The 21,003-nt window shown below is 39.4% G+C and overlaps 2 protein-coding genes across 2 annotated transcripts; both read left to right on the top strand.

The window, feature by feature from the left end:
• The first annotated feature begins 5,525 nt into the window (after positions 1-5,525).
• LOC112350784 (apolipoprotein N-acyltransferase-like) lies at positions 5,526-7,334 on the top strand. The gene is made up of 3 exons (XM_024687593.1): positions 5,526-6,727; positions 6,783-6,947; positions 7,003-7,334. Exons 1-3 carry the CDS (start codon positions 5,526-5,528, stop codon positions 7,280-7,282), a joined length of 1,647 nt encoding a protein of 548 aa, XP_024543361.1. The 3' UTR covers positions 7,283-7,334.
• Positions 7,335-15,815: 8,481 nt separating this feature from the next.
• LOC9661680 lies at positions 15,816-16,961 on the top strand. Its single transcript, XM_024687730.1, has 2 exons — positions 15,816-16,071; positions 16,125-16,961. Exon 2 carries the CDS (start codon positions 16,234-16,236, stop codon positions 16,786-16,788), a length of 555 nt encoding a protein of 184 aa, XP_024543498.1. The 5' UTR covers positions 15,816-16,071; positions 16,125-16,233; the 3' UTR covers positions 16,789-16,961.
• The last annotated feature ends 4,042 nt before the right edge of the window (positions 16,962-21,003 follow it).

The following is a 21,003-nucleotide window of genomic DNA, read 5'->3' as shown; positions in this document are numbered from 1 at the left end:
CAATCCGGAGACTAGATGAAAGATGATGTTGATGACTTCAACAATGGTCGCAACGGTGCAGTGTGATTAGAAAGATGATCCACAAAACGACCGAAATACTGCACCTTGCCCAATAAGCGCTGCACATCATTCATACACTTTGGAGTTGGGAACTTTAGAATAGCCACAAGTTTGTCATGATCAACTTGCAAACCCTCACAAGAAATATGGTACCCAAGATAAATTGTATCCTTGGACCTAAACACGCATTTTGACTGCTTCAGCTTTAAACCAACGTCGCGTAACCGATCCAACACTTTACAAACATTATGAACATGCTCCTCCCACATCCCCTCTGAATGGATCAAGATATCATCAATAAAGTCAACAATCATCTTCGGCATATCGCAAAGAACCTCGTCCATCATTCGCTGAAAAGTTGTTAGAGCATTGTTCAAACCAAATAGCATCACCAAAAACTCATATAAACCAAATGATGTACAAAAAGCAATCTTAGGAATATCTTCTTCAGCCATTAGTACTTGCCAGTACCCAGAAGCAAGATCTAGCTTGGTGAACTAACGACTTCACCCCAAACGATCCAAGAGATCAGTAGTGTGAGAAAAAGGGTACACATCTGGGATCATCACTTCGTTTAATAGGCAATAGTCGATACAGAAATGAATACTCCCATCAGGCTTCATCATAAGATGAGGTTCACATGCCTCCGCGACTTCCGAATAACACCCTTCTCCAACATCTCCTTGACGTTTGCACGTAAAATCTTGATCTCCTTGGGTGACCAACGACGAACGGGAACCTTGATTGGACGAGCATCCCCAGTTGGAATTGGATGATGTGTGGCAATCTTGGCCCCAAACGATAGGTCAAATTCAAAGAGATCAGAATACTCCTTCATGAGCCGGTCAACCGCTACAACACAAAGATCGTTGGAGGGATCGGAAAAGGGAAGAGCAAAACAAGACGGAAATATAAGAGGAAATAGTGGGGGAACAAAAGTAATGGAAGTAGAAGGACAAAAAGGTACAGAAGTGAGAGGAATAGATGAAACATAAGGAAGTATGAGATAAGGGGGAGAAGCCTCAAAATCACATTTAGCATGATTGCGCTGCAACCAATCCATACCAAGAATGAGGGCAAAAGCTTGACTCGGCACCACCCGCAATGACTGCAACTCAAGCTCGAGATCACCCACATGCACAATTAGGTCCGCTTCATCCCGTGCACATACATGTGTACGGCCGTTGCCATAAAAAATGAAAACTAGTTCTGCCGCATGATGCAAGTGTAGACAACAACGTGTGGCAACAGGTCGAGCAATAGAAGATAAACTCGAACCTATATCAACCAACACAGAGAGAATAATAGGAGACCCCTTATTATAAAAACGAACTTGGAAAGTAAACCCTGGATGAACCGGTGTTGAGTGAACCCCTTGATGATACTCCCGAAAGAAAGATGGAGGGGTCACTAACTTATTTACGCAAGGTCCCTCCATTACTCACACGACTCCTCATTTCCCGGATGTATCTCGGTGTCCAAACCGTCCACTGCAGCAGCACCAACAAGACATTGTTGATGCCAAGGTCTCCACCTAGAAAATGGAGGTCGCCAATCCAGAAAATGCCGATAAGTATGACCAACTTCATCATACGCCTACCAACATTGTACCAAGTGAAGAGCATTGTCAAGGGTGGCAAGAGCAAGTGTATGGATAAGTTCGACCAGATCTTGATGAAATGCTGGCCACAACATTCCTAGCTTGATAAATTTTCTAACATATTTGGCTCCGCACGAAGCAAAAGACTTCGGAAACAAATGCCAAATTGCATCACTAACTTAAATGGTCCTTGGCGAAGACAATGCAATTGTTAAAAGGCATCATCACAAACATCAGCATATCCGAAGGCGCGTTTAAAGACATCTGGGAGAACACTCCAATCCCCACAAGTGGCTGCCCTCAAACCATTGTACCACTGCAATGCCATCCCTTGGAGACACGTCAAAAACTCATGCAAACGTCGAACATCATCCCAAGAATGATACGTAGTAATCACCATGAAGTGATCAAACCAATGATACACATCATCCCTAGAATTCCCACAAAAGAACTCCGACTGAATGCAAGGATTGGCACTAAGAGCAAGAGGAGTTGTACCACGTGTCATAAATGCCGCCATCAACTAAGTTTGGTTGTTCAATTGCAAGCGCATAGCATGAAGCAATTATATCAACTGCTGCTCCAGAGTCAAAGGAGAAGATTACTGATCTACCATGAAGATGAATGAAAAAAAAAAAGCAAAAGAAGAGAAATGACAAGAAGGTAGAAGAAAATGGTAGATCTAGACAATGCAAAAAGCTAAATCTAAACCAAAATCCTAAAAGGAAAGAACAAAATAAAAGAAATGGAAAAAGCTAGATCTAGATGATGCAAAAGCTAGATCTAAACCAAAATCCTAAATCCAAGCACTCCTCAAGGACAATCAACGGTGCCCCTCATCTCCTGAAATATGCAAAAGGAATAGAGAAATGTGTATATCAATTAGCCCAAAAACCCTAGCTTATATACAGAAGTGAGTGGTCGGATTGAAACCAATCCAACGGCTACCAAAATCCCACTACGCTAATATTAGTATATAGCATTGTACTTGGCCCTCATAGCATACTTTTAAAATTAGGTTTTTAAAAATATTTTTTATGACAATTTGAATATAATAATTAGGCACAATTATGGGCAAAATTTTATTGATATTTGCCATTAACAATGATCACTAATATGGTTGATTGTCAAATTAGTGTCGGGTCCAAGGCCTCCCTCAAGGGTTTGAAGTTGGATTGAGAAGACCTATGTGAACTGAGGGAAACTAGAGCATTTATATTGTAACAATTTTAACATATTTCCTTCTGGGATAGGATAACTCTGAATCCATCTTTAAATCAATTCAAGACATTATTTCCCATGTACATATTAGTTGATAATTGATCTTCTTGATTTGTTCTCTTGATCTATGAGGGGTGTTGGATATGGATGGAGCAAATATGGGCAGAGTGCCATGTGATCCTTGGCTCAAGGGTGATAGGCAAAAGATTGTTAAGGTTTATAAATATAAATAATTTTTTCCCGCCTCTCAAAGTTATGTATAGTGAAGTATAAACTGATGGATCTTTGCAAGAACTAAGGAGTGGTTGGTTGGAAAAGGTCTTTCAAAGCTCATAGTATTTATATCATCATGCTTTTGGAGTTTTTAATTATTTAAACTAATTGCATCAACAATTCTATAAGAGTTGGGCATCCATCACTAAGAAATCAATGAGTAGGTTTATATTTTGTTTCTTTTCTCCTATTTAATGTCAATGTGTTATTATTTGTTATGCTAGAATCTAGAGGATTATCATGTCATTCATAAACACTTTGTAGATAGTTTTTTTCTATTCAAATGTTTTAGTGAAGCTAGTTGAGCTTCATTTACTTACAAAGAAGTGTGTTAAAGGCTTTGTAAACAACCACAATTATAACTATCTTTAGTCTAGGGTGATCTAAATATTTTATGTCCTTGATTTGTGATTTAGACGATCTAGTTGTTATGTAGAGTCACTTGGGCCTAATGACACAACTTTTCATATTCTCCACTGTATAGTTTCCTTGAGTTCCCCATGTAAGGACATAAGTAATATCTAATATATCACCTTCTAACATGAAATGAATATTTATGATACTTTGGTTTAAAAAGGCCTCAAACGAAACAAATTTAGTTGTGATTTTATGCATAAAAGAGTCATTTATACATAGTCTTTATGTTTCATCAAAAGAGATGTGAACACATGGCAAAAAAACAAGTAGGATGGTTAGTTATTTGTTTTTGCAGAAATTCTTAATACATTTTTCCAATCAAGCATGGAAGTTTTAAGTTACACTTCTTAGATGTTATCTTGTTAAAAGATTCTATAACCTTTAACCTTTTACTCCTTAATGCCTCTTTCTTGAATATTAATTAACCTCACATTTATAAATGGACTCTATTCCCTAGTGCTTGATATTTTTCTTTCATCTGATAATCAAATTATGCCAATTCTTTAATCTTGATATTCATGATATGTGTGAGAATGCTAAAAAATAAAAGTTGTACCAACTGTCAATAACACTTATATACTTCGTGAGGATAGATCCTCTCCAATCTTTATGTTGATAGAGATAATGTCTCCAGCTTATTTCCAACTTTAATCACATTAATGGAGATGAAAGGCATTATAATTTGTTCTTGAAAAGCAAAGATTTTTGGCATTGCTTTGCTCTAGTGGTTGGACCACATAGCAAAAATAATCATATAAGTAACTTATTTAAATCCTTTAGTTTTATGCTTTTTATATGTCAAATTTCAAATTTATCATAGCAATACTTACTTATTTATATGGAAAAAAGTCTTGGTTGTGTTTGAATCTACAATATCCTTTTCAGAACATGAATTAGAAGATTTATTTTGCATAAAAGGAACTAGTCTATTTTATAATTTCTTAGTTTTTGTATACATTATTTGAGTATTTTGGTTGCTATTCCTAAAATTTGTTACCACAAATTTTGATATAATTTATTTCACTCTATACTCACTCAGTCTTCTAGCTCTAAATTCATCTAAAAAGAAAAAAAGTCATTAATTTGACTAAGTCATAGAATTTGTTGAAATAAAGCATGAAGCACTGGAAGGCTAGAGCAGTCATATATAACATAAAATACATCCTTATGATCTAAATTGTGTTAGTGGCAAAGTTTTGGTGTGACAATTGTCAAGTCTTTAAAGAATGTACTCTTAAAATATTAATATAGTTATGATTCAACTCTAAATTCTCTCAAAGGGAGTTTATTACCAAATTTAATAATATAAAATTGGAAATACGAATTTCTTATTGTTAAGATTATTGTGGGAACCTTATCCCTATCTAAATAACATAAAATATTATTGCACTCTCACATTGCCTTTGTGTGAAAATCCAAAACTTTTGCACTTCAATATATCCAAGAATTATAGAAATCTAGAAGCTTAAGTTCTTTAAGTGATAGTGAATTAGGAAGTAATAATCATCCAATGATTGCAAAGAAAAAACCCACTTCCATAGCCACTTGGCTGCAACTTTTAAAACCAAAGTGGCAACTCAACCAAATGTAATTGTGTTATAACTTTGAATGTTTTATAATGAAAAAAGAACGAATGGAGGATATTTGTGAATGGATATGCTAAAAAGATATTTTGTTGAGTTAAAATCTTGTATTACAAGCAAATCAAAAAGGAATTTTTTGGTTTATATTTAAGATAAGCATTGAAGAAATGAATTTTAAAACTGAAAAAATCAAAACCGTTAGATTGAAATATATCCTCGAATATACCTGGATATTCATAGTATGTTCCTTACACTTTATAAATAACCCATATAAAATTCACATTAACTTTTTAGTTGATTCATTTAAGTAAAAATAAATTGTTATCCCAGGAATATAAATTACCACTACATTGAAACAAGCGGCGAGAGACATGACGAAGGCGGCACTCCTTGCCATTCTCTCGGTGGCATGCACATTCTTCTCCGGTTTCCAATCAGTTGCAATTTGTTCTTGGCTCCAACCATTTTTCCTCCTGCATTTCTTCCACAAATCAGGGATTTCGCGCAATTCTTGCTCGTGGAGCTCCGCGGCGCTCACAATTCTCCTGGCGCTCATCCTCCACACTACTGCCGCGAACCTGGCGTTCCTGACATTCTTCCCGGGAAAAGTGAGCCCGGACAACTCCAAGGCCAGCAGCGTGCCAATTGTGGGAATAATCTGGGCACTGGCGCTCTGGATGTTTCTTCTCCTCCCATTTCTTGCAAGCATCAGCTACAGGAAGCGTTTTGATCGAGCAAGAACGTCCCAGCCGCTGGTATTCGCGTCGATCTGGACCACGGTGTGGTTGTTGTGGAACCGATTCGGCGGCGTTGGCTCCTTCCTCCATCCCGCAGTTTCGCAGGTTACAATCTTGCCGCTAGTGATGAGCGCCGGCGTGTGGGGGATCGATGGGATCGCATTCCTCATGGCGTGGTTCTCGGCGATTCTCCACGACAGCGCCGTTCTCGACGAGAATCTTCTCAAGATGGAGAAATCCGACAAGAAGCGTGCCATGCAGATGCATCGCGGCCACTCCCTGGCGTTTGGGACCATTGCCATCTCCATTTTATTCTACGGCAGCGCCAGGATCTCCATTTTCTCGGGCGATTTCTTCCAGAAGGACATCGCCCTCACGATGAAGAAAACAGTGCCGGTCTCTTGCGTCCTGGGCAAGCTCCTCTCCTACGAGGACATGGATGTGATGCTCAACAGGACGAACCAGCGCCTCCGAGCCGGCGATCGATTGGTGCTCTGGTCCGAGGCTGCGGTGAAACTCCACCTCAAACAGGACAGGTACTCTCTCCAATTCGGAGCCGGGCAGATCGCTTCCCAGCACGGCGCCTACGTTGGCATCACTTACGAGTACAAGGATGCGAGCACTGGAAGAGTCGGGAACTATTTCGAGCTCGTTCTTCCCGATGGCTCCATTGGATTTAGCTACAGGAAAGCGCACTTGGTTCCATTCGTGGAGTCATATGGAACTCCAGGGGATCCCATTCTTCCTGCCATCAAGACCGAGCTCGGCCGGATTGGAGGAGCTATTTGCTACGATTTCGAGTTTCCAGACCTGATGCGCCAGGCCGGGAAAAAGAGGTAGAGCAAACTTTCAGTATGGTAGAGTTCTAAGTTCTTGGTTGTGCTTTGGCAGGATTGATATCATGCTCCAACCAGCCGCGACTTGGGGACCAATCGGTCCCCGGGTGAAAGAGGCCGATACTTTCCGTGTCGTGGAGAATGGCTTTAGTTGGTTCCGATGCTCCACGGGAGGCGTTTCAGCGGTTGTAGATCCATATCTCCAGACATTCGATTACAGGTGTGACAGTTTTGATCAATCAAAGATCTCTGATATTCTTTTGTTTCTTTGGCAGGGAAGGTGTCTCCGACTCGGTCTTCGCAATGGCACTCCCAATATTCGGGAAGGCCTGGACGCTTTACCCGAGCTACGGCTTTCTTTTCGCTTGGCTAGTGGCAGCACTCGCTGTGGTACACGTCTCCATGCTCTGCCTCCCTCTTGGAGCAGTGACGTACATCCTTGACAAGTCCCCGCCCGCCTTTGTGTTCTACATCACTGGTGACCGATCCTTCAAGGAGTTTGAGAGGTCGGAGAATTGCGTGCTGTTGCCAGAGAAATCAAGCGTGCTTCTCTAAGATTCCTGTGAAGCCCAATCTGTAATACAAAGCATGGGTGATATGGGACGCAGTACTTGCATTGACTTAATCGCTCGTTTGGTGCAGCGAGAGAATCACACTTTTTTGGGCCACTGCCGCGACTTTAGGCTGGATACTGAAGCACCACACGATTTGGAGGAGTCCAAGGGGTCGCCACGGAGTTGGAAAGGGATTTTAAAGAAGGCGATCCAGAAGCTCCACTTGGTACACGCTGAGGGCATCGCCTTGCTCCAAACAGCTTCGTGTGAGGATTGTGGCCAATGTGACCAAAGGAATTATCTTTGCTACATTAGTAGCTATCATTGTCAGATTGATTGTCTTCTAGTTTAGATTAATATTTCCCAGCAAATGCTAGGTGCATACAAATATCTAGAATTTAATGCAATATTTTTTTGCAACCCATGGCTAGGATAATTTCAATTGCATCTTTTGTATTTCTTAACATTAAGGATCTTGTTTAGATCTTATTTATATTATCTCTCATTTTTAATCCTAATTATCAATATATTACTATTCAGACAAAGTAAAAGAAGAATTACTAAGAAATTTTTTATTAATATAGGTGTTGGGAATATAAATACCTTTAGAACACTAAAATCTTACTATCCAGACAAACAAAGTCAAAGTAATAACTAAAAATAATTATTGCTAATATAAATTAAGTATTTAACTTAGTTTAGTTTGGCAAATTAATAGAATGCCAAACTAAAAGAACCCAGTTTCACTTAATTCAATTTAACTAAGCTGTGCTGCTACTGCTAACACATCTAATAGTTACATAAGCAATTGCTTACAAAATACACAAAACAATGTGGTGTCATGCTGGATGGACCATGCAGCTGCTCTAGTCTCTATTAGCAATGTTGGAGACATTTAGCTAAGAGAGAGCATTGCAATCGAAAGCTCGCAAGAGCTTGCTGCTCACCACCAACCAAGAACCCACCAAAATGGGCTGCACAACCAAGTCTTGTCACTCTTTTTTTCTTGCACACTATCCTTCGTGTGAGAAGTTTTCCAAGTATTTGTGCAATCTTTCAAACCACCTACTTAAACCCAGCCTAAAGACACACATTTACGATGCTCTTTAAGAGATGTGACCCACTGTAGTTCTTGCACCAGTGGATGTCTCTGCAGTTGAGCTGAACTAGCGGAAAGCCTAGGCAAGGAAGAGCCACAAGACCTACAAGTGCTCTAAGATTTTAGCACCTAGTCTCCCTGCCTTGGCTGGCTCACATAGCACAAAGCAGCATCAATCTAGTGCCCAAGAAAGCAACTTATGCTTCAAAGTTATTGTGCTTAAGAACCTAGTAGTGACGACCTGACATAGGAACTTTGCATGAGCAAGAGGGACGGCTTGATATATGAACTTCACGTGCTATCCGAGGGAGAAGAAAATTATTAGGACCATGAAACCTTTTGAAGCCGATAAACTGTGGTTGATGCTTGCTGCCTGAAATAGAATGCCCTAGATACTTCTGTACAGTTAATCATCTTTAAAAGAAGTTCCATTTAAAACAAGGCAAACCCAGCCTTGACTAATCCAAACTATGCACAACTCTTTTATGTATAACAACATTGACCAACTCCATATGAAGCAACTCTTTGGCTCACCATGCTCAGCCAAAGCAAAAGAATAATATAGAGCAAGCTGCATTGAAGTGATTGGGAGATTGGAACCCTAAAAGAAAGAAAAAGAACAACCAAATTTCTAATCACCATCCATATAGCCAAGTGTGGAAGAAGAAGGTTGAGAGATATTAATGCAAGCTGCATCACATGTCCCAACTTTTACAAACATGGAAAAGCTCTTGAACAACTTGTTTTTACAGATGGCCAGGGTGGGGACACCTGCTTTACAAGATGCTCCAGTTAACTTGAACCCATGCTCCGTGAACACCCCAGCAAACCACTGCTTGCAGACACACATATGGAAGAGCTACTCCCATCTGCACTTGCATTGCTATGGGAGATATATGCACACCCTAAAGCCCATGACTTGAATTCTCAAACCTTGGTGCTCTAGCTGAGTGGGATCATCTTTGATTCCATGCCACAACAATTGCCTTGCTCATGAAACATGATGATCATGGCATATGCCCACAACAGTGAGAAATACCTTTCCCTGCATTTCTATTGAGAACTAGTGAGGAAGAATTAAACATTGCTTATGGGCACACATATGCATGCAAGAGCCAAGTTGTCACCTGTTAAACAGTTCCAATGAATGTCAAACCAGCAACTACTTGACTCTTTTGAGGAATGCTAGCAAAGAGAAACCTGGAGCAAGGAGGAAACCTTGGTACTAGGAAACTTCACCCATGAGGAGGAGCTATGCTTAAAATTTGCCTTCGAAAGGCAAATTGAGGTGAAAAGCCTTGTGGCTGCAAGGGTAAAGGAGGAGCTATAGTAAAAAAGGGAGCACAGGAAGAAAACAAGTGTCACACACACTTACTCCCTCAGCCCGAACCATGTTGCATATTGATTGGTTACCTAAACCTTACAAAGATTTTTCCAAAGGACATGATGTAAAAACACAATATTTACCGGTTTAACTTGCATCTGACATTATTAATTGCCAAATCTGGATACCTATAAAGTTTGGTGATCACTTCTTATAGTAGTAGATGAGAAAAATATATAAGCTTTAATTAAAATGGATGAAAAAAAATTGGCCTAATTTAGATAGACTATCATACTTATAAAAATAGAGGTTAACTTAGGGTTTTAGCTATGGTGAGAGCTGGTTACATCTAAGCATATTGACGAGCCTATATGCCCATGAGCTAATTTCCAAACCTATTATAAAATTGTGTTGATATAAATCTCAATATGTGTTCTGATTCCCATAGTTAACCAACTAAGTTAAGCTTGAGAATGCCAAATGTAAATTCATGAATTTAGACTTCCTAAGAGGTTCTCAATATTATTCAAATTATGGAACCTTTCTTGGCCCTCATCCCTTTCTTGAAGTGAGGTGCATAATGTCATGAGCTTTTGCAAAACAAGATAGTTCCACCATCTATGATCACAATGCCTAGATATTAATTCCTCAAGTCATACATTTATTGACTTCTATTTAATCTTGACTAAGTTATTACTGTTGGCACTAGAAGAAAGCATTCCAAAATTCAGACCACCTTTCCACCAGGGATTTAAAGAATCACAACCCTAAGGATGATTTCCATGGTGATCTTTCCTAGATTGCTCCATAGTGGCAAAATATCACACCTCAAGCACTCTACAATCTTTGATCAGCAATGTTGGCAACATTCTATATATCCCAAAATCTTTAACCATTAAAAAAATAGAATGTATGTTTATTCATGCGACCTTTCCCTCTATATTTGAACATTAATAGACTATTTCTTAATCTATTTTTTTTTTATTGCTTACATTGACACTTTTAGAGTTAGTTTCCAAATGCATTATAATGTTGTTCAACTTTGCCAATTTAAGTAAGAACACCCATTTGTAGATCTAAGACAATATGCCCATACGCCATCTTATGAACATGGCTTGAAAATAAAAGATGGAGTTATTGATAGAGAAATATGCTTTTGTTGAGCTTCCAGTAAATTGTGTTAAAATGTTATAAAGGGTTCTAGATATGGGATTGTTTGGGTTACTACTATAGAGTTCTCTATAGCAAAGAAAACTTATTTTGCACCAGATCTAATAATAGAAGTAAAGTTTTAGCTAGAGGAGTTTATAGTGAATTTAGTGCTACATCTATCTAGAGTGGAAAGGTTTTCACTTCAACAAGGATCCTTAACAATGGTAAACTCTTCAATGAATAACTTAACAAAACATTTGGATACAACAAACATGTGAGCAATGGGTTTATACTTCAAAGAATATACTAATTACAAGCACATAGATTCAAAAATATCAATGCAAGAACTTCTATGAGCCATTCCAAACTTCTCAAAGAGTATGATTAAGACTTGGTTTTTCACCTTTTAAAAATTAAATAGAGGGAATGCAACCAGAGTTGCATGGGCACATTTGGGTAAAGTTTATGGTGTGGAGAGCAAATTAATTTTCTAAAAAAGTACAATAAAGTAATTATGTTAGACTCCTTTAATTCTTCAATTTGAAATGCCAATTTTATGACCAATTTCAAGAGTTTAATAACAATCAATTTCATAATATATTATATATTTGACCCAAACATGGTGAAGTACTTACAAAGAAGTTTAGTTTCATGAAATGTAATTTATATGGTATAAAAGATAAATTTGGAATTTATATATTTTATGTAATCCAAAACATTGTAATATTCACTACAGTTGTTGTTCATATTAATTAATATAACTATCTAATTGCAAGTAGGATATGCTTGGAGTCTTTACATGTGGCTATACCTATTGTTTTTAAGGTAGTAGAGCAATCTCTAAAAGCACAACCTAGAGTTATAGCGACTAAAGCAACAAATAAGTTAATTATTCCAAATACTCCAAACTTTTACCTCAATAATTGAGTAAAATGTTTGATAGTCCTTCAACACTTACAAATAATATAACAAGCCAAATAATGTGTTTTTATAAATTTTAGTTATATAAGTGAGACAAATAGGACTTTGAATATGAGAAAACTATATAGGACAAAATTAAATTATCTAATTTGATATATAATTTTACTATTCTAATTTTTTAAATAGTTTTATAATATTTTTTAGTTTATAGTATAGTCCTTATATAGTTCTTAATATCATTTTTTGGAAAAACTATATATGGTAAATGTCTACACATACACTACATCATAAATCCCACTAGCAATGCAACTCACTAATGTCCCCTCTAGAGTGTATTTTAAAGAAAGACTAAATTATCTTCAATTTGGAATGAGATTCCAAATATTAGAAAGATTGCATGCTATTTATAATTTTTCCTATGATTGATAGAATGAAAACTATGTTGTTTTTATGTGCCTAAAAACCAAGAAAGAAATAAATATAGGATAAGAGAGAAAGAGAAAAGAAGGGAAGAGTGGAGTGGATGTTTATTATTGCACTTGCTTGACTTAATTTTGTGCTCTACTTTAGTTAGATACAAACAATCATACAAAGAATGAGAGGGAAGAGTAATTGGAGGTTTTTGATATTTAAGAAGATTTTTATTGAGGTTGTGAGCAAGGATAAGTTTAGCATTACTTGTGTATTCTGAATCTTGAGCATGTGGACATACATTGATGATGGAAAGCCAAAGTACAAAATAGATAGAGATAAAGTTCAAGTGTTAATTCATTCTTTTAACCAATTCTATATGGTGGCAACCACCACTTCTTTATGTCCATGAGTTTTAAGGTTGGAGTCCCAAGACTCAAAATAATGTTTTTAAATGTAAGGCTAATTTTTTATGCTCCATGGAATATCATTGTTCTTGGAATGTAAGTTTAATTGAGCATTAGCCTTTCCATTATTTCTCAGTGAAATAGATATGGTTTATGGGTAGTTGAGGACTATGCTTTACCTCAGTCAAATTTAATGGAGTTTAATGGTTAATATTAGGTTGTGGACTCTTATGCTCCAAAAGCTTCTTTTTCTGTAATGGTGTAGTTCATTTTAGCTGAATTGAGTTTTTGACTGGTATAGTAGATTGGTCAATTTTTGAGGTTTTCTTATTGTTGTGAATGAATTGCTCCTATTACATAGTCAGAGGCATCAACTTAAATGTTGAAGTCTTTGCTCTAGTTTGATTAAGCAAGTATTGGAGCTTTTATCAATGAATTCTTAAGTATGTTAAAAGTTTTTTGACATTCTTAAATCCATTTATAGATTTGATTCTTCTTTAGGAATAGAGTCAATTCAAATGCAAGTTAATGTGAAAATGGCCCCACTCCAAAGAATAGCTAGATTAGTCCAGGTAAGAAAATGTTGTTTAGCTATGATTAATAGGAAGTTTTCCCATTTTCCTGTTTATCTAGAACCACTTGTTAACCACTTTTCCCATTTATCTAGAACCATTTCTTTACCACTTTTTCAAGAAAACTTTTCAAAGTATAGAGTCAATTCAAATACAAGATGGGAAAATGGCCCCACTCCAAAGAATAGTTGGACCAACCTTAATTGAATAAGTGGTTCTAGATAAACAAGAAAATGTTATCCAGCTATAGTTAATAAGTGGTTCTAAGCAAATGGGAAAATGTTATTCAACTGTGGTTAATAAGTGGTCTGTTATCTGCAAAGGCTAGTCTAGGTAAATGGAAAAATGCTCAAAGAATTGGAAGAGTGTAGCCTAGATTAGACTTTCTAGAACCTACATAAGGTGGGATTATACACCTTCGTATTATGATCTAAGAAAACTAGACAACCAACAATTGTGATTGGATAAACCAATGGAAAGGGGTCTTAGGCAGCTATAATGCCTCCAAGCATGATTGTTTGACGAGGTGGAAGATGGTTTGAAATTTTCATATCATGTTCCAAGATATCCAAATTGTAAAAGACTTGGTGGAAGCTAAATGGCAATATCATTTATGCCCTCCCAATATACCCTTTGGACAAATTTTCAAGGCAGGATATGCTAGAAGGCTATTCCCCATCCTCACCTCTGAATATAAGGAACTCCTAGATCTACATCATGCCAATTTAATTTGTGTTATCCAAATGGAAAAGATAACAAACATAGGCCTGGCTATACCAGAGAAATGATATTATTAGTTTTGAATAGATAATGGACAAATTAAAATGGGACCTGACATAGTGGCAATAGAGGGATATATATTGTATCGTATATGATCATAGAATGAAATTTAGATATACTATCATCGTCAATTATTCATCTCACTAGCAACCCTACTTGACACAATTATCAAAAAAGGAGATGAAGAAAAGATTGCCAAGGAAAGACCTTTGTGGCCCTTCTTTAGACATGAAGGCAAGGTTGGTGAAGATAATATGGACATGGAAACCACCACTATGGCTTTAGCAATACTTGTCCAAAAATGACAAAACATGTACCTTCTTAAGTTTATGGGCTCCTCATGAAGGACTTTGACCATCTGGATTACAATGGACATAGACTTAAGTTCCAATTTGGCTTTATCTCCATCACCCCATCCCCCCACTCTTGAAATGGTCTTTCTCAATTTCAAGCATGTTGAAACCAAACTCTATAGTTTTATAAACGCTAAAGAATAAAAACCCTGTTGACAAAGTCACACTAGAGTTAAGCTTAATAGAGTCTTCTTTCCCCATTGATTCTTCCAAGCTTGTTCTCTTGGATGTGGTTTCACTAAATAGTACATAGGGACAATGGGAATCTCATTAATCCATTCATGCGCATCACTAATTAGATGATGAGGCATTTGGCTACTTTAAGAGAGTTATAGCTACTCTTGCCATTTACCTACGTTTGGTTGAATTCCTTCACTTTGACATTCAAAGAACTAGGTAGAAATCATATTGTGTCAACATCTATAAAAACCATCACAATGCTTTATTTTAATTAAACAATTTGTCCATTCCAGTTTTGAGCCAATTGTTTGATGCTCACCAAGTTGGCACACAGGGGCTTGCCCTCGCTGCACAGGTAGCTCAGGCTGACTGCCAGCAGCCTAGAAGGTCAAGCTGTAGACCCCTAAGCCCAACCAAAGCCAATCCTTCTCTTGAAGTTATAAATCCATTTTGTCGATTTCCTTTACCTACATTGTTCCAAGTGGTAGAGAATCCAACAAACTTGCAAGTTAAGGAAGGCAACAAATGCACAAATTACCCAATCCCGACACAATTAAAAAAACATATGTGTGTTTTGTGTGTGGTGACAATATAATCCCACATTGTAAAAATTTCAATTTATATTCCAGGGTTTAGGGTTTATATGGTATGGGTGAAAGATAGCTGAGGTCCAAGAAGGCGATCCTGCCCAACAGTGCCATGGGTAATGCCTTTAGCGCATTCCAGGGGAGATCAAGGTGGGAGAGTTTGGGCAAAACATGGGCTCAAAGGGTGTAGGGTGTACCACTTATTTCAAGAACTGGAAAGTGCTATTGGAGTTCTGTGTTGGCCATAAGAATTCTCAAGAACACAAGAGTAAGAGCAACAACTTTGCTAGTGGCAAGCTAGCTCACTTCACGTCCAAGCAGCTCCATGTGGCCACCAATGTTTCCAGGATGGATCATGACAACGTAAATAAGAGAATAAAACATACTATAACTGAGTCAGTTCTGGGTCATTGGGTCCCGTCTCCTTGTCTCCCACAGGAGCATACTCCAGAGAGTTAACGCTTGCAAACTTAGCTGTATGGCAGTTACTCCAATTTCATGTAAAGGAATTGACGATGCTGGCTCTCCCACATCAGTCCAGCCACGGGAGACAATGACGATGGTCCAAGTTCAAACGCATAACACCAGTAGACTAGATGGTCACTTAGTCAACATTTCCCGTTGGAACCTGAAGAACTCACCCTCTGCACAGATGATGGATTGGTGCTGCATCTGGCAATGGAAGACATTCTCAACTCGCCCTGCAAACTGGTCCACAGCCTCCTCGTAAAGTGCCCATCACTGTTTGATCTCGGTTCAGCATCATCCAAGGTCACAAAATCATTCTTCCTACCAAACTATTTTACTTTTCCTCTGATGCTAGCGAAGTTAGGGTTCTTGAGCATGAGCGTGGAAAGAGTAGTGGATGAAGTTTTCGTGGGGGAAAGTGGTGGCGCTTAAGATCTACAGTGACGTGACTCTGAAACAGTGGACGTATGAGGATCTCCGTGGCTTGAGCGAGAAAGCGAGCGACGCCTTCAAAGCTAGAGGTCTTCTCGCTCCAGGTAAGAAAATGCCCAGCGAGCGATCATCTAAGATTTCTCGAAATGGTTTGCAGCGGATCTCAAGCGGAACATTGCTGCAGCACGCCAGTACAACCAGATGGCATCGAGACCCGAGACCCAGCAGGGATCTGAGTCTCTACTTCTCCAAGGCGGACGTTGGAGATGAGAACTGTAGCGGAGTTCAGGCGCGAGTTCTACTCGATAGAAATTCCAAGTGAAGCTTTGCTCTATGAGAGGATGCTGGATGCCATCGTGTCATCGTCTGCGCCTGTCAAGTCCCACTTCAAGAAAGAGGACAACACCGTCTTCTATGATCGCTCCGCTGAAGGGAATGTGGTGTGTATCATGCACGTCTGCGCCCTGGGAGATCATAACGACAAAGACTATCAGGATGCGCTTGGGGGGCTCATGTATGCGATGCAAGATCGCGTCTTCGAGATGCATCCCACCAGGAAGTTTGCGCTTGGCGCCGTTGCAACGTGGGGAGAGTTTGAGATTTTCAAGTTCGTGGCAGGATCTCTTTTCCCGGTTGAAAGCACAGTTCAGCTGTTGAATGTCTGGAAGCGTAACAAGGTTGGCGGTGGATTCCGAGCTCTCATGGCGCTCATGTGTGTGGACGAGGAGGCCATGGGAATGGAACCCAGTGTATCAGAATTGCAGGTGACAGATAATCTCCATGAGTTGTTTCCGAGGGTGTCTTTCTTGTTTCTAGGCTGAAGGTAAGACATTCTATGATCGGGGAGAATACGAGAGTGCGCTGGATCGGTACACTCGGACAATTGCGCAGACCAATCTGGAGCAGGAGAAATCGGTGCTGCTCTCAAACGGAGCACAAGTTCATCTCAAAATGGCCAATTACAGGCACGCCTTTGAAAACGCCCGGTGTGGACTGCGTGGTAATTCGTCCAATGTCAAGGTAACGTCCGTTGATCCTAGCATTTACATTGATTCAGCGGTTAGTACCTCCAGGCAATGTTTCGAGGCGCAAAAGCTGCAATTGAACTGGAGAAGCTTCGTGAAGGATTGAGCTTGTGCGATCAAGCTATAGAAAAAGGCCCCCAAGGACGCCAGCCTTCGGGCCTTGAAGAACGAGATCGAGACAAACATGAGAAGCTAACCGGTTCTCTAAATTCCGAAACGCAATGGTGTGGACTCGGGCACACCATTCCTCTCTGCCCATACCACAGCACTCCCCTTTCTGATAAGTGGGGTGGAAGTTAAATGGTGACCTTTAATAGTGATTCTACATAACTATTATTTATTTATTTATTTGATGGAAGCTTGACTTGTCTTTTTCCATTTCAACTTGTTCTTGCTGGCAATTGGTGATGCAGAAGTGATTCGCTGCTACTGCTACTGTTTTTCCCGGTGCTGGAGCTCTGGTCCAGATTCTTGCTAAAAGTCTGTAGTATCTCGTGAATACAGTAGCATCCATTACATTTGAGTCACTTTTCGGGATGGAATCTGCAAATCTTGCGTTAAGTAGATTCCACAGCTTTGGGTAAAGAGTTTACCTTTCGCAGTTATTCCCGACCATGCCCGAGACGGTTCTTGTGCCAGCAGCCGGTTGAGCAGCCGCTTCTTCTTAAACTTCCGGGAGGAGAAACTGAAACCAAACAGGTCGCCAGCAATGTTTCAGCAACAACATTCTTGTCGTTGGTCTTAGGATGCAGTAAGTTGAAATCTTCTTAAGATCCAAAAAAATTAAAATTGATGTTCTTATGTTGATAAGTCTTTGAAGCGTCGTAATCCATAGTCATAACCCAAAGAGAAACAGATATCCAAGTTCGTCCAGATGCCCGTTCGAGGCAAATGCTATTTATCATCCGGTCCAAGTGATTCACTGATCAAGGACGGCATATTGAGCTTCATACAAATGCCCGTTTCGGCTTCGATGACAATAGATTGGGGCGATCACAGAGAACGCGCATCGCGGTCCTACTGCTCGGAGCTGCCCCAGGAAATCTCATCTGAAAGTTGTTGCCATTCGTTAGAAGATCTCACAGATGCTGGGAAGAGATTGAAGATGGAGTAGCCACTGTACAACATCTGGGAGTGGATCCTCCGGGTTTGATGGAGTTTGAGCGTGACAAATAAGAATTGCTGTGAATTGGACTGATGTTATTAAGCTCGGGAAAGCATCAGACTGAAGACCACGTGTTCGATCCACGGTCACCGCTCAACTTTTCATGGTTGTGCTGCAACTAATCTTAATTGGTGGTTTTCGGAGCAGTCTCTAAACCTGGCCACTTGCTCCACAACCTATACGTTGCTAGAAAACTGCTCGCGTTCCACCTGATACCATAAAAACTCACAACGATTATAAGAACAGCGGAAATGGAAATGGACTAGCGAGTTTTAACTTCAAAGAACAACCAACAAACGTGATAGCCCAAGAAAGCAGGAAGAACATGCACATACAAAATTCTACTCCATCAGTTGCGTAGTGTGGGTTCTTGTTCTTTCTGTGTTTGCATTGGTTTAGAACTCGGTATGTTCAGCAAGCTCATGAATTGACAGCTCTATCATCTTGTCTTTGTCTAGTCCCGGAGCCAAACTCGTCATCCTGGACACAACTTTCCCAGAGAGCAGGCTGGTTTATCGGGCGATAGATATCATCTCCTAATGTTTTGCGCAGCTTACGTTTGGGTTGAGCGTCTCAGCGGCAGTGCAAGATCCATCCTATCCGATAAGCTCTTTGTCCGTTTGCTCTCTTCTTGCTTTTTCTTTTCCAGTTGTTTCACAGCAAAAAGTGTTTTCGGTTATGTTGATGATCGGACAAACCAGCACTTTCCAAAAGGACAGCACTGACTACATGAAATGCACATCTACTATACGATCTACGTATCGAACGACTGTCCTAAGACCATCTACAGGTACAAGAAAAGTCATTTAGAACTAAACGAGTGAAATTCTCGCGCAGGTGATCATAGAGACTGGATCTCCCCAAATACGCTGCGTTCTACCTGACAATCGTCCCCGATCAGCTGCTCTATACCGATGGATTTCCAGTAAGAAACATCTTTAACCGTGTTATATGCACTTGCTTCAATGGAGCGTCCAACACCGCTCAAACAGGAGGCTTGGCTTGTCTATCTCCAGAGGGTCTCAAGGTCTGTCGATCTTTCTCCTTGAGTTTCAAAAAGTTTTTGAAGTTTGTCCTTCTACTAAGATCTTGGTTATCTCTTAATGTTTCTAAGAAATTCACAACGTTGTTGCTTTCTACAACGACACCATGAAAATTCTGTTAACACTCTCGGATTTCAAACTTCTGGAGGCACACGCTCCATACGTGGTCATATTTGTAAGACTTCTGGGGTGGAGTTCCCTCCAACATCCTCCCAAGGCTCCTGTATTATTTGCTCCGATGATCACCAGTTCGTTCCAGGTATGCCCATCTAAGATTTTTGCCCTCGAGGTTTTCTGACTTCTAGATTTAGGGAGGCCAGGCATGGACGTCCATGAGCAAGATGAGATTGCAGTTTCGCAATGGTTTCAAGAAGCATGAGCCGCAGGTCTTCGAGATCATAACCTTTCCAAAGTTTGGAATTGGACAGCGTGCGTTTCTCATCCAGACTCTGGCAGTTGTGCATTTTTTATGGTTCTTATGTTTTTGATAGAGGGACACATACTGTGGGACTGCATCTCATTTCTAATAATCAAGTCACTAGTTGGATTGAGAGCGATTGCCATCTCTCACCCGCATTACTACAGCACAGACTCTTGATGGAGCGAGGCTTTGGGAGGTGTCCCGGTATATATCCACGAATGGTATTGTCTACCTTTGTTTCTCTCTTTCATTTCGATCTTTCTGTAATACTTTGGCAGGGATAAGAAATGGGTGGTTTACCAGCACGAAAACGTTAAGTTTTGGAGGGACTCACTCTTTTACATTTAGGTGGCCATTTTGCTGGTGCTCAAATCCTCCACTGGTCTCATGGAGCTCAAGAGAGGGGTGTTTTATTCATGGGAGATATCTTACTGGTATAAACTTCTCTCGTTTACAAACTTTGTTTTCATTTTGTTTTCCTCACTCCATGTTTGATTTGTAGGTGGGGATGGACAACAAAACAGTGAGCATAATGAGTATGTACCACTCTTGTCAAGCCATGCTAAAAGGATAGGCCAGTTAATCGAGCCATGGGATTTTGAGAGGCTCTATGGTGCATAGATTGAAGAGAATGCAAAGAGCTGCATCGAATTCTCTCTGCAAAAGTATATCGATTGGCTCTCTGTGGATGACGCTGCTGCTTAAGTATCACAATTATCGATTGGCTTTCAAATAATGAATGCTATTACTCAGGAGATGCTTTTCTAATTATGATTATTGGCCATTGTTTTCATGAGGGAAACAATGCACAATCGATTTAGAGTGAGCAGTGTTACAGCATAAACAGTAGAGCTATATCTTTACATGAGTTTCTTTTTTTTTTCTAACATTTTAGCTTCTCCAATGCTTGTGTTACATCTTCAATACTTACAATTTTCTTAAGAAAATTGCTTATCGTCTTCAATTCATAATACTTATGCCCTTTCTTATTTTTGAATGCACGAATGACAATTCCATTGTTAAGCTACAAGCAAAAGGATTTTGACTTGTTGTCCACAATCACTGTGTGTTTGAGGTCCTACCCTAGTCTCAAAAGATTTTTTACAAGCTTTTTCCCTCTGACTTCCTTAAGCAAGCATAAATCTTTGTATAGATGATGAAAAATATTCCCAACTGGGTCAAGCCTATCCAAGATTTTGTCTACATATGGCTTCATTGCTTGAGTAAAAACCACAATTTCATATATCTTACTCATCTCTTTTAAAAAGTTATTCACACTTAACCTCTTTGCAACAAGGTAGTGCTTAAGTGGAATAGTTTTCCCATTGAAGAGGACATTGTGGCTTTGTGGGCATAGATTAATGTCTTGTCCATGTCTAACA

Source organism: Selaginella moellendorffii, unplaced genomic scaffold, assembly GCF_000143415.4.
Source record: "Selaginella moellendorffii unplaced genomic scaffold, v1.0 SELMOscaffold_54, whole genome shotgun sequence".
Taxonomy (NCBI): Eukaryota; Viridiplantae; Streptophyta; class Lycopodiopsida; order Selaginellales; family Selaginellaceae; genus Selaginella; species Selaginella moellendorffii.
Note: the sequence above shows the minus strand (reverse complement) of the source record. Positions and strands in the feature narration are given on the sequence as shown.